This window comes from Carcharhinus amblyrhynchos, unplaced genomic scaffold, assembly GCF_965287045.1.
Source record: "Carcharhinus amblyrhynchos unplaced genomic scaffold, sCarAmb.v2.hapA scaffold_54, whole genome shotgun sequence".
Taxonomy (NCBI): domain Eukaryota; kingdom Metazoa; phylum Chordata; class Chondrichthyes; order Carcharhiniformes; family Carcharhinidae; genus Carcharhinus; species Carcharhinus amblyrhynchos.
The window spans coordinates 596,562-608,809 of NW_027649795.1; the positions used below are offsets into that span (position 1 = coordinate 596,562).

The following is a 12,248-nucleotide window of genomic DNA, read 5'->3' on the forward strand; positions in this document are numbered from 1 at the left end:
ATGTGTGTGTTAGAGGGATTAGTGGGGTAAATATGTGCAGTTCCTGGGATAGGGTCTGGTGGGATTGTTGTCAATGCAGGCTCGATGGGCCAAATGGCCTCCTGCATTGCAGAGTTTCTGTGAAGTCTGTGAAAAGCAAAGATCGGCGCCACGGAGTGCAGTAACGGCGGCTGAGCCAAACTCTTTCCATGCTTCCTTTGACAGGTTCACAGAGAAGGGCAATCTCGAGGTGTTGCTCTTTACCATTCAAAGCAAAATGAGAGCCAACAACCAGAAAGTCTACATTCCACGAGAGGGCAAGCTTATCTCCGATATTAACAAGGTGAGGAATCCTGCTCGTTACTTGACCGTCCATTAAATGCTGGGAGGCATGGTAGCACAGTGGATTAGCACTGCTGCTTCACAGCTCCAGGGACCTGGGTTCGATTCCCGGCTTGGGTCGCTGTCTGTGTGGAGTTTGCACATTCTCCTCGTGTCTGCGTGGGTTTCCTCTGGGTGCTCCGGTTTCCTCCCACAGTCCAAAAATTACTGCTGTCAATGGCTTCATTACAAAGAGTACTTTCTCACCAAAGTTATGTTTATTTGTTGGTGTCACAAATTTGGCTTACTTTAACACTGCAATGAAGTTACTGTGAAAATCCCCCTGTTGCCCTCTGGCTACACTGAGGGAGAATTTAGCACATGATAAGTCCAACCATTCGGATGTGCTGGCCTTGGAAAGTGTCCAGAGAAAGTTCACAAGACTGATCCCTGGATTGAAGAGCTTGTCGTATGAGGAACGGTTGACAACTCTGGGTCTGTACTCGTCGGGAGTTTAGAAGGATGAGGGGGGGATCTTATTGAAACTTACAGGATACTGCGAGGCCTGGATAGACTGGATGTGGAGAGGATGTTTCCACTAGTAGGAAAAACTAGAACCAGAGGATGCAACCTCAAGCTAAAGGGACGATCCTTTAAAACAGAGATGAGGAGGAATTTCTTCAGCCAGAGAGTGGGAAATCTGCGGAACTCTTTGCCGCAGAAGGCTGTGGAGGCCGGGTCATTGAGTGTCTTTAAGACAGAGATAAATAGGGTCTTGATTAATAAGGGGATCAGGGGTTATGGGGAAAAGGCAGGAGGATGGGGATGAGAAAAATATCAGCCATGATTGAATGGCAGAGCAGACTCAGTGGACCGAGTGGTCTAATTCTGCTTATAACTTGTGGGTGTAAATAAATGCTTTCGCCACATTGGCGTTACAATGTCTTTTATGCCCTTTCCACACATCCAGGCCTGGGAGAGACTTGAGAAAGCGGAGCACGAGCGGGAGCTGGCCCTGAGAACAGAGCTCATTCGACAGGAGAAACTAGAACAACTTGCCCACCGCTTTGACCGGAAGGCCGCTATGAGGGAGACCTGGCTGAGTGAAAACCAGCGCCTTGTTTCCCAGGTAAGCAGAGGTGGACGCAGTCCCCTGTCTATAACTTCATACCAAAACAAGGGAAAGCGCTTCAACAACAGGTGGAGCACGTGTACTACAAGACCTCCAGATTCAGGCTCCAAGGACATGCCAAATATTTGTCAGGCCAAAATCTCCATCCCAGCTTCTGTCTTCTCACCACAGCCCCCTCAAAGTTTATTTATTGGTCACAAGTAAGGCTTACATGCAATGAAGTTACTGCAAAATTCCCGTCATCGCCACTCTCCGGTGCCTGTTCCGGTCACTGCACCCTAACTAGTACGTTTTTCGGACTGTGGGAGGAAACCGGAGCACCCAGAGGAAACCCACAGACACGGGGGAGAACGTGCAAGCCGGGAATCCAATCTGGGTCCCTTCTAGTACCAACTCAAACATAAACAACTCATTAACTCTTTACTGAACTTTATCTCTAACTCCCAAACATCAATTTTTAACTCTTAAACTGCACTTTAACTCTAACTGAACACCAACTTTAATTATTTAACTAGAAATAGATACTACAGAGTTTAGGAAAACCCTGGCCAAGAAATATCATCGATGTAGAATGTATCTCCTCCTCCTCCTCTGAATCACCCTTCAGGGTACAAGTTTTGTTGCGACAGTTGGTCTCTTCGAGTTATTGCTGCCAAACAGAGGACAACAACATGTCCTTTTATCCACAATTCTCTACTTGCTTCCGGAAGATTCTCTATCATCCAGCCACTGTGTCACCAGAAAATGATCACGTGGCTCGAACACCCATGAAATTACTTTTGAACGAAACTATGACATGTAGTTCAAACTGCATGCTCCACACATAGCAGCCATAAAAATCCGAGCCTCAATATCTCGGTTAATGTAAACAATTTCCCTCATCTGGGAAGCTTCAGATCGCAGTTCCCAGACCAAAGCCTCTGTATGACCCGCGTCTGGTTCTAATCGATAAGCTGACCAAAATTCCCAGCATGCTTTGCTCTCGTCAGAGCAGCCATTTTAAAGCCACGATTGCCATTATTGTTGTTAAATCATTGTTGTTGCTGTTCTTTCTCCATCCACAGTAGCAATACAGGGTAAGTGCTTCAATAACAGGTGGAGTACTTGCGAACCACACGACCTCCGGATTCAGGCTCTGAGGACAACAGCAATGCCAAAATCTGTTGGATCAAAAAGCCACTTGGCCAGACACATCTCTGCATTTGACTGATCTCAGTCCTGGTTTCTTCCTTCTCAACACAGCCACTCTCTTCCTGGAACTTTATTAAAATATGCCTTGAGCTGGTGACACAGTGGGTTAGCACTGCTGTTTCGCAGTAGGGGGAACCTGGCTCAGGTCACTGTCTGTGCGGAGTTTGCACGTTCTCCCCATATCTGTGTGCATTTCCTCCAGCTGCTCCAGTTTTCTCCCACAGTCCAAAGATGTGCGAGTTAGGTGGATTGGCCATGCTAAATTGCCCCTTAGTGTCAGGGGGATTAGTTAGGGTAAATATATGGTGTTACGGGGATAAGGACTTAGTGGGATAGCAATTGGTGCAGACCTGATGGGCCGAATGGCCTCCTTCTGCCCTGTAGGGATTCGATGACTCTATGACGTGTCAGTTTAGTGCATTGGCTGTGCTGAATTCTCCTTCGGTGTACCTGAATAGACGCTGGAGTGTGGCGACTGGGGGATTTTCACAGTAACCTCATTGTTAATGTTAATGTCAGCCTACTCGTGTCACTAATAAATCAATTTTTATACTGTCTACTTCATCATTCCCTAGTAACCCCCTTTTTCTAAAGTTGAAAGTTTATTTATTAGTCTCACAAGTAGGCTTACATTAACACTGCAACAAAGTTACTGTGAAAATCCCCTAGTCGCCACACTCCAGCGTCTGTTTGGGTTACACTGAGGGAGAATTTAGCAGGGGCCAGTGCACCCCAGCACGTCTTTCAGACTGTGGAAGGAAACCGGAGCACCTGGAGGAAATCCACGCAGACATGGAGAGAACGTGCAGACTCCACACAGACAGTGATCCAAGCTGGGAATCGAACCCTGATCCCTGGACCTGTGAGGCAGCAGTGCTTACCCACTGTGCCACCATACTGAATGCATAATTTAACAAAGTTACAGGAGAAGGTGGGGCACTGTGGTGAGAAGGCAGAAGCTGGGACTGCGGCCAGTCAAAAGCAGGGATTTGTCTGGTTAAGTGCCGCCTGTGAGGTGAGTTCAGACCATGTGACTGGACCATGCTTTGGATGAAAAATTCTCTGTCACGTCATACTCTGACACCTAACTTGCATCTCCTTAGATGCGAACCCAAGTGCCACGACAAATGCCCCACATAACCTGGAAAACCTTCAGCGAGATCAGTCACCTCCAAGGTTTCTTCTTCCCACCTCTCCTCTGCCAAAGCTAAACAAAGTCCTTAATCTTTCATGTGAACCGTAAATTCCTGATTCCCAGAGTTGTTGCAGTTCTTTGTCTGCGTACCCTTTTGAGTAAGAAGTCTCGCAACACCAGGTTAAAGTCCAACAGGTTTCTTTAGTCCAATGCCGGCATCTCCACATCGTGACTACCCTCTCGAGAGCAGTAAAGTCCTTGCTGTGACGTTTATGTGGCTATTAACCTTTGCCCAAGGGAGTCACTCACTCCCAAATTCCACACACAATGACACCACATGTATTGCTAATAAGAAGAACTCAAGCCTGCCCCCCCGCCCCGAAACACTGAAAATCCAAAATAGAGACAACATCCTTGTCAGCATTTGAAAGCAATAAGATTTAGTTTAAAGTTTATTAGTATCACAAGTAATGCTTACATTAACGCTGCAATGAAGTTGCTGTGAAAATCCCCTAGTCGCCGCACTCCGGCGCCTGTTTGGGCACACTGAGGGAGAATTTAGCACCTAACCAACACTTCTTTCAGACTGTGGGATGAAACTGGAGCACCCAGAGGAAACCCACGCAGACACTGGGGGAGAACGCACAGACTTGGCACAGTCGGTGACCCAAAGCCAGGAATTAAACACGGGTCCCTAGTGCTGTGAGGCAGCAGTACAGCAGATAAAATACATAGGAACAAAGAAAAGGAGAGGGTGTGGAATATAGTGTTATAATCATAGAACACAGAACATACAGTGCAGAAAAAGATCATTCGGTCCATTGAGCCTGCACTGACAACAATCCCACCCAGGCCAAATCCCTATAACCGATGCATTTACCCGAGCTAGTCTCCCTGACACTAAGGGACAATTTAGCATGGCCAATCCACCTAACCTGCACATCTTTGGACTGTGGGAGGAAACCGGAGCACCCGGAGGAAACCCACGCAGACACAGGGAGAATGTGCAAACTCCACACAGACAGTAACCTGAGCCAGGAATTGAACCCGGATCCCTGGTGCTGCGGGGCAGCAGTGCTAACCACTGGGCACCCGTTATTGGAGTAGGTCTCATCACTAATTGGGATTCACTCGCAGTTTTGTTTTATGAGACATCCCGTACTCCCTTGTTTGTGGCTCAGAGTCGCAGGCAAAGTACTTCCTTTATCCTTCCTTAAATATTATGACTTACAATCAGTGGTTGTTTATTAGCAGATTGTACATTAGCTGGCAGCACTTCACAGGGTTGCTGCTAAAGAGGAGAGATCTCGCTGTGACCTGACACTTCTAGTTACATAGATCCTGCAGGTTCTCTCAGCACAGCACTGGTGGTAAACCAGCCCCCACCAGTATCCACAGAGGACATAGAAAATCCAGGGCAGCACAGCGACACAGTGGATCATAAAGTACCGACAGTGCAAAAAGAGGCCATTCGCCCCATTGAATCTGCACCGACCACAATCCCACCCAGGCCCCATCCCTGCAATCCCATATATTTACCCTGCTAATCCCCTGACACTAAGGGGCAATTTAGCACGGCCACTCGATCTAACCCGCACGTCTTTGGACTGTGGGAGGAAACCGGAGCACCCGGAGGAAACCTACGCAGACACGGGGAGAAATGCAGACTCCACACAGGCATTAACCTGAGGCTGGAATTGAACCTGGGTCCCTGGAGCTGTGAGGCACATGTGCTAATCACCTTGCCACCCACAGTGGTTAGCACTGCTGTCTCACAACGCCAGGGACCCGGCCTCAATTCCCAGCTTGGGTCACTGTTTGTGTGGAGTCTGCAGCTACTCTCCATGTCTCCGGGTGCTCCTGTTTCCTCCCACAGTCTGAAAGATGTACTGGTTAGGTGCTAAATTCTCCCTCAGTGTAACCCAAACAGGTGTGGCGACTGGGGGATTGTCACAGTAACTTCATTGCAGTGTTAATTAAGACTTTTTGTGACACTAATAAATAAATTTTACCCAGTCAAATATGCTGAGGTGAACATGCCAACGCCCCCAGCTAAACATGTCGAAGGCAGTAAGTCAACTCCCAGTTAAAGGCAGAGGGCATTGTGCCAATCCTGTATAAAACTGTGGATGGATAATACACTGGTTCCCATGACACGCAGGCTGAGCAAACCAGCTGGAAAAAGTCACGCTTCATAATGCAGCCAGGCTATTAGAAATTCCATTCAATGTTTTTGCAAATCATGCTACCTTTGTGAACTTAAGGCTAGGTTCTGATATCCACGCCCCATCTCTATTCATTGCAATTTGATCTTGTTCTGCACCCTAGCTTTGACCGTAACAAGTAAACACTGTTCCAACCAAACAAACCTTATAAACATACTTGTAAGGCACGGTGGCACAGGGGTGGCACTGCTGCCTTACAGCGCCGGGGACCTGGGTTCGATTCCCGGCTTGGGTCACTGTCTGTGTGGAGTCTGCATGTTCTCCCCGTGTCTGCATGGGTTTCCTCCAGGTCCTCCCACAGTCCAAAAGACATGCTGGTTAGGTGCTAAATTCTCCCTCAGTTTACCCAAACAGGCACTTGAATGTGGCGACTAGGGGATTTTCACAGTAACTTCATTGCAGTGTTAATGTAAGCCTACTTGTGACACTAATAAATAAACTTTACTCCTGCCACAGATTTAACACAGAAAACAAGGATGCTCACGTGATGCTGTTGGATTTTGCAGCTTTCTTCACACACACACACACACACACACACACAAGCAGACAAGCTTGAAGTCACAACAGCTTCCCAAAACACCAGAGAGAGAGAGAACACTGCATTCAGTCTGACATAAAACATCTTAACATCTTCTAACTAAAACAGCAGCCAAACTGACAGTAAAACTTAAACTGTCCAAAGACACTTGCCCTATCCATCATTCTTCCTTCAACAATTGAGGGCCATAAAAATCCTGGACACTGCATTAGGCCCAGATTAAAAATAAACAAAACCTCATTTAAACCATTGAAGCAGCAATAAAGGACTCCTAATCAGGTGGTCGGTGCCACAACAACAGAAAAAAGGCTGGTGTACTGTAATAACTCCATAGAGGTGAAAGGCCCATCACCAAGTTATTTTGTTTATGCTGTACACAGCCAGCTCTCCAGTTGTTCCCTGCTGAATGCAGCCTGGGAGTCTGACACACCTGCTTTAAATAGGGAGCACGAAGCTCCCCAATTTAACCATCAGTTAGGACTCATCAGATAGTTCATATTCTAACAAGCCAACCTTGTTAGACTGGCTGTTCTCATCGCACTTACAAATCGCAGAGAGCATGATTTAAAAAAAAATTCTTAAAGGTACAGTAGCGTCAGACTAACCGTTCCTCCTTCCTCTGTCCTAATATTTTTGTTTGAATTGACCTGATTCCTATTTCATGTTTTCAGGACAATTTTGGAATTGACCTTGCTGCGGTGGAGGCCGCCACGAGAAAGCACGAGGCCATCGAGACAGACATCAACGCCTACAACGAGCGCGTGCAGGCGGTGGTGGCGGTGGCCAAGGAGCTGGAGGCCGAGCGTTACTACGACATCAAGCGCATCACTGTCCGGAAGGACAATGTCATCAGGCTGTGGGACTACCTGCGGGAACTGCTGCACGAGCGCCGTGAACGACTCATGAGGAACCTCGAGCTGCAGAAGATGTTCCAGGAAATGCTGCACATTGTGGACTGGATGGAGGACATGAAGGTGACGTGTAGATCGTCTTCTCACTGCGTACTTCACAAGGCCCAGGCCATAAACTCCAAGATATGTTATGCAGTTAGCCTAGACCCCCAAAGTCTGCATTTTTAAAATTCATTCATGGGACATGGGTGTCACTGGCTGGGCCAGCATTTATTGCCCATCCCTAGTTGCCCCTTGGAGGGCAGTTGAGAGTCAACCACGTCGCTGTGGCTCTGGAGTCACATGTAGACCAGACCAGTAAGGTCAGCAGATATCCTTCCCTGAAGAACATTAGTGAACCAGATGGGTTTTTCCGACAATGGGTCATCAGTAGATTCTTAACTACATTTTTTTTAATTGAATTCAAATTCCACTATTTGCCTTGGCGGGATTCGAACCAGGTCCCCCAGAACATTAACTAAATTTCTGGATTAATAATCAAGCAATAATTCCACTAAGCCATTGCCTCCTCTCGATGGGATATAATGAGTGGTTATAATGATGAGTGGGAATTTCTTCAGCCAGAGGGTAGTGAATCCATGGAATTCATTGCTGTGGAGTAGTCTGGATCATTGAGTTTCTTTAAGACAGAGATAGATAGATTCCTGATGGGTAAGGGAAAAGGCAGGAGAATGGGGGTTGAGAAACTTATCAGTCATGATTGAATGGTGGAGCAGACTCGATGAAGCACGAATGGCCTCATTCTACTCCTGGGTCTTATGGTGTTATTATCAGGACGTCACCATTTCCCCAGAGAGACATCAAGTGAGGGTTGGTTTGGGCTCGGATGTGATGGCTAGCAACTCCTTCGGTCCCAAGTTTATATGTGAAGAACAGCCACCTGAAAGGGGGGAGAGAGGGCAGAGAGATGTCCAATCCATCTAATCTGCACATCCATGGATGCTAAGGGGCATTTTAGAGCGGCCAATCCACCTAACCAGCACATCTTTGGACACTAAGGGGCAATTTGGCATGGCCAATCAACCTAACCTGCACATCTTTGGACACTAAGGGGCAATTTAGCATGGCCAATCCACCTAACCTGCACGTCTTGGGACACTAAAGGTCATTGCAGCCCAGGCGATCCATCCAACCCACACATAGTTGAATGCTAAGGGTCACTTGAGCACGGCCAATACACCTAACCTACAGATCTTGGGATATTAAGTGGGCGAGCCAATAATTTTCAGTCCTCTGTTTTATGTTTTCACTTTGTGGGCCACATGTAATGTTTGGGTACCAGTATACTCAAGGTCACTGACACTGCTTTGTGTTGGTACGTGTAATGGTGTAGATGTGCTGGTAATGTGATAACACAGCTGTGAATTGTTAGTGCAGTCACTCACCTCATAACTATGATGCTGAGCCTTGTGTCCGAATGTTTCTTTCAGAGTCGTCTGCAGTCGCAAGACTACGGCAAACACCTGCACGGCGTGGAGGACCTGCTACAGACTCACACACTGGTGGAGGCGGATATCGCAGTCCAGGCAGAACGGGTTAAAATAGTCAACACTGGCGCACAGAAATTCATTAACAGTGAGGAAGGTATGGCCATCGTTAGCACCTCGCACTCCTCAGAAGCAGCACTGTTTGCTTAGTGCAGTTAAAGTGGAACAGGGTGGCACAATGGCACTGTGGGTTAGCATTACTTCCTCACAGCGCCAGGGACCTGGGGTTGATTCCTGGCTTGGGTCACCGTCTGTGCAGAGTCTGCACGTTCTCCCCTTGCGTGGGTTTGCTCCGGTCTTCTCCCACAGGTCAAAGATGTGCAGGTTAAGCGCTAAATTCTCCCTCAGTGCATTCAAACAGGTGCCAGAGTGTGGCGACTAATGGATTTTCACAGTAAATTGCAGTGTTAATGTCAACCTACTTGTGACACTAATAAATAAACCTGCACCTATTATGAGGGGCATGGACAGAGTGGATAGTCAGAAGCTTTTTCCCCCAGAGTGGAAGAGTCAGTTACTAGGGAGCACAGGTGTAAGGTGCGAGGGGCAGAGTCTAAAGGAGATGTATGAGGCAAGTTTTTTACGTAGAGGGTGGTGGGTGCCTGGAACTCGCTGCTGGGGGAAGTAGTGGAAGCAGATACGATAGTAACTTTTAAGGAGCGTCTGGACAAATCCATGAACAGGATGGGAATAGAGGGATACGGTCCCCGGAAAGGTAGGGGGTTTTAGTTCAGTCGGGCAGGCTTGGAGGGCCAAAGGGCCTGTTCTTGTGCTGTAATTTTCTTTGATGTGGAGATGCTGGTGTTGGACTGGGGTGGGGACAGTAAGAAGTCTCACAACATCAGGTTAAAGTCCAACAGGTTTATTTGGAATCACGAGCTTTTGGAGCACTGCCCCTTCGTCAGGTGAGTGGAGAGTTGGGGTTTCACAAACATGGCATATATAGACACAGACACAATTGCAAGATAATGGTTGGAATGTGAGTCTTTTCAGGTACCTGTACCTGTAAAGACTTGATTACCTGTAAAGACTCGCATTCCAACCATTATCTTGCAATTGTGTCTGTGTCTATATATGCCGTGTTTGTGAGACCCAACTCTCCACTCACCTGATGAAGGGGCAGTGCTCCGAAAGCTTGTGATTCCAAATAAACCTGTTGGACTTTAACCTGATTCTTACCCAAGTTTTCTTTGTTCTTTATTTATACTTGTAGTAAACTCTCTGCTTCCCCGCTAGGTTACAAACCCTGTGACCCTCAGATTGTCCAAGACCGCGTCACGCACTTGGATCTGAGTTATCAGGAGCTGTGCAAACTTGCAGCGGAGCGGCGCGCCAAGCTCGAGGAGTCCCGGCGCCTCTGGAAGTTCTTCTGGGAGATGGGCGAGGAGGAGTCCTGGATCCGGGAGAAAGAGCAGATCATGTCGTCAGAAGACTACGGAAAGGACCTGACCAACGTCATGTTGCTCATCAGCAAGCACAACTCGTTCAAGGACGAGATGAGTGGCCGCAGCGGGCCCCTGCAGCAGACGATAAGGGAGGGAGAGGGACTGATCCAAGAGGGGCACTTTGGAGCCAGCGCGGTCAAGGAGAAGATTGGGGACATTCGGGGGCTGTGGGCACACTTGGAAGAGCTGGCTGCCCTGCGGGAGCAGAGGTTGAACGAGATCCTCAATCTCTACCAGTTTCAGTCTGATGCCAATGACATTGAGGCCTGGATCCTCGACACCCTGCGGCTTGCCACCAGCACAGATGTTGGGCACGATGAGTACTCTACGCAGACCCTGGCCAAGAAGCACAAAGACGTGGAGGAGGAGATCCACAACCACCGGCCTGCCATCGACGCCTTGCACGAGCAGGCCCACGGCTTGCCTGCGGACTTTGCCCAGTCCCCAGAGGTGGACGGCCGGTTGCCGGCCATCGAGCAGCGGTATGAGGAGCTGGTGGGCCTGGCTCAGCAGCGGAAGCAGAGCCTGCAGGATGCCCTGGCTCTTTACAAGATGTTCAGCGAAGCGGATGCCTGCACGCTTTGGATTGATGAGAAGGAGCACTGGCTGAACACCATGGAGATCCCAGACAAACTTGAGGACCTGGAGGTTGTGCAGCACAGGTAGGGCAGCTAGGGTAGATCTATTTGTTAAACTCAGTTAACAATTCCAGTGAATCCTGAGCGCGAACATACGTAGGAGCATCGCAATTCCAAGCAGAAGGAGGCAAATTGATCCCTTCCAGCCTGCTCTGCCATTCAGTCACATCCTGCAGTGGTTAACATTGCTGCCTCACACCCTTTCTCATCCTCGTGCTCTCTCTCTCTCTCATCCTTTCTCTCTCTCTCTCTCTCTCTCTCGCTCACAAGCTCTCTCTCTCGTCCTCTTGCTTTCTCTCTCTCTCGGCTCTGTGTTCTCTCTCTCTATGACCCCCGTGTTCTCTTTCTCACTCACAAGCTCTTTCTTGCACGCTCAAGCTCTCTCTCTCTCAGTCCAACACCAGCAACTCCATATTAAGGTTAAAGTCCAACAGCTTTATTTGGAATCACGAGCTTTCGGAGCACCGCTCCTTCATCGGGTGAGTGGAACTCAGTTCACAAACACGGCATATATAGACACAGACACAATCGCAAGATAATTACAGATTAGAATTAACTTGCAACTGTGTCTGTCTGTTAAAAAGTTGTGAATGTTCTCAAGCCAGGATATTTAGTGAGATTTTGCAAGCCCAAGTCGTTGGTGGGGACCCATTACCTTACAATTGTGTCTGTGTCTATATATGCCGTGTTTGTGAAACCTACCTCTCCACTCACCTGATGAAGGAGCAGTGCTCCAAAAGCTCGTGATTGCAAATAAATCTGTTGGATTTTAACCTGGTGTTGTGAGACTTCTTACTGTCTCCACCTCAGTCCAACACCGGCAACTCCACATCTAGATTAATAGTCTAGCTATAATACCACTAGCCTATCACCTCCCATACAGAAAGTGTTACTACAGCAAAAGCATTACACAGTTATAAGTGACCCCGTATTCTCAGTTGGAGTTGGAGGAACTTGCACAATTTGAACACTTTTTTGATTTAATACCAGGTTCGAAACCCTTGAACCGGAGATGAACAATCAAGCCTCTCGCATTGCGGCAGTGAACCAGGTCGCCAGCCAGTTACTGAGTAGTGAGCACCGTAACAAAGATGGAGTTACTGGAATGAAAGACCAGCTAAACAGCAGGTAAGTCCCCCCACCCCCACCAAATATGCTCATCCTTTTAACAGCCTGGCCAAGCACTGTAAACCTGCCACTGGAAACAGAGGAAGTACAGGCGGCACGGTGGCTCAGTGGTTAGCAT

At 48.0% G+C, this 12,248-nt stretch overlaps 1 protein-coding gene across 4 annotated transcripts in view; it reads left to right on the forward strand.

Annotated features, from left to right (window-relative positions):
• LOC145337623 (spectrin beta chain, non-erythrocytic 1-like) overlaps window positions 1-12,248 on the forward strand; it is a 304,515-nt gene that overhangs the window by 237,804 nt on the left and 54,463 nt on the right. For all 4 annotated transcript variants that reach the window (XM_080182424.1, XM_080182427.1, XM_080182425.1 and 1 more), the window contains 6 exons: window positions 205-322; window positions 1,271-1,429; window positions 7,193-7,495; window positions 8,863-9,016; window positions 10,156-11,026; window positions 11,993-12,130. In XM_080182424.1, the coding sequence (XP_080038550.1) occupies window positions 205-322; window positions 1,271-1,429; window positions 7,193-7,495; window positions 8,863-9,016; window positions 10,156-11,026; window positions 11,993-12,130 (1,743 nt within the window). The remainder of the gene's footprint in view (window positions 1-204; window positions 323-1,270; window positions 1,430-7,192; window positions 7,496-8,862; window positions 9,017-10,155; window positions 11,027-11,992; window positions 12,131-12,248) is intronic.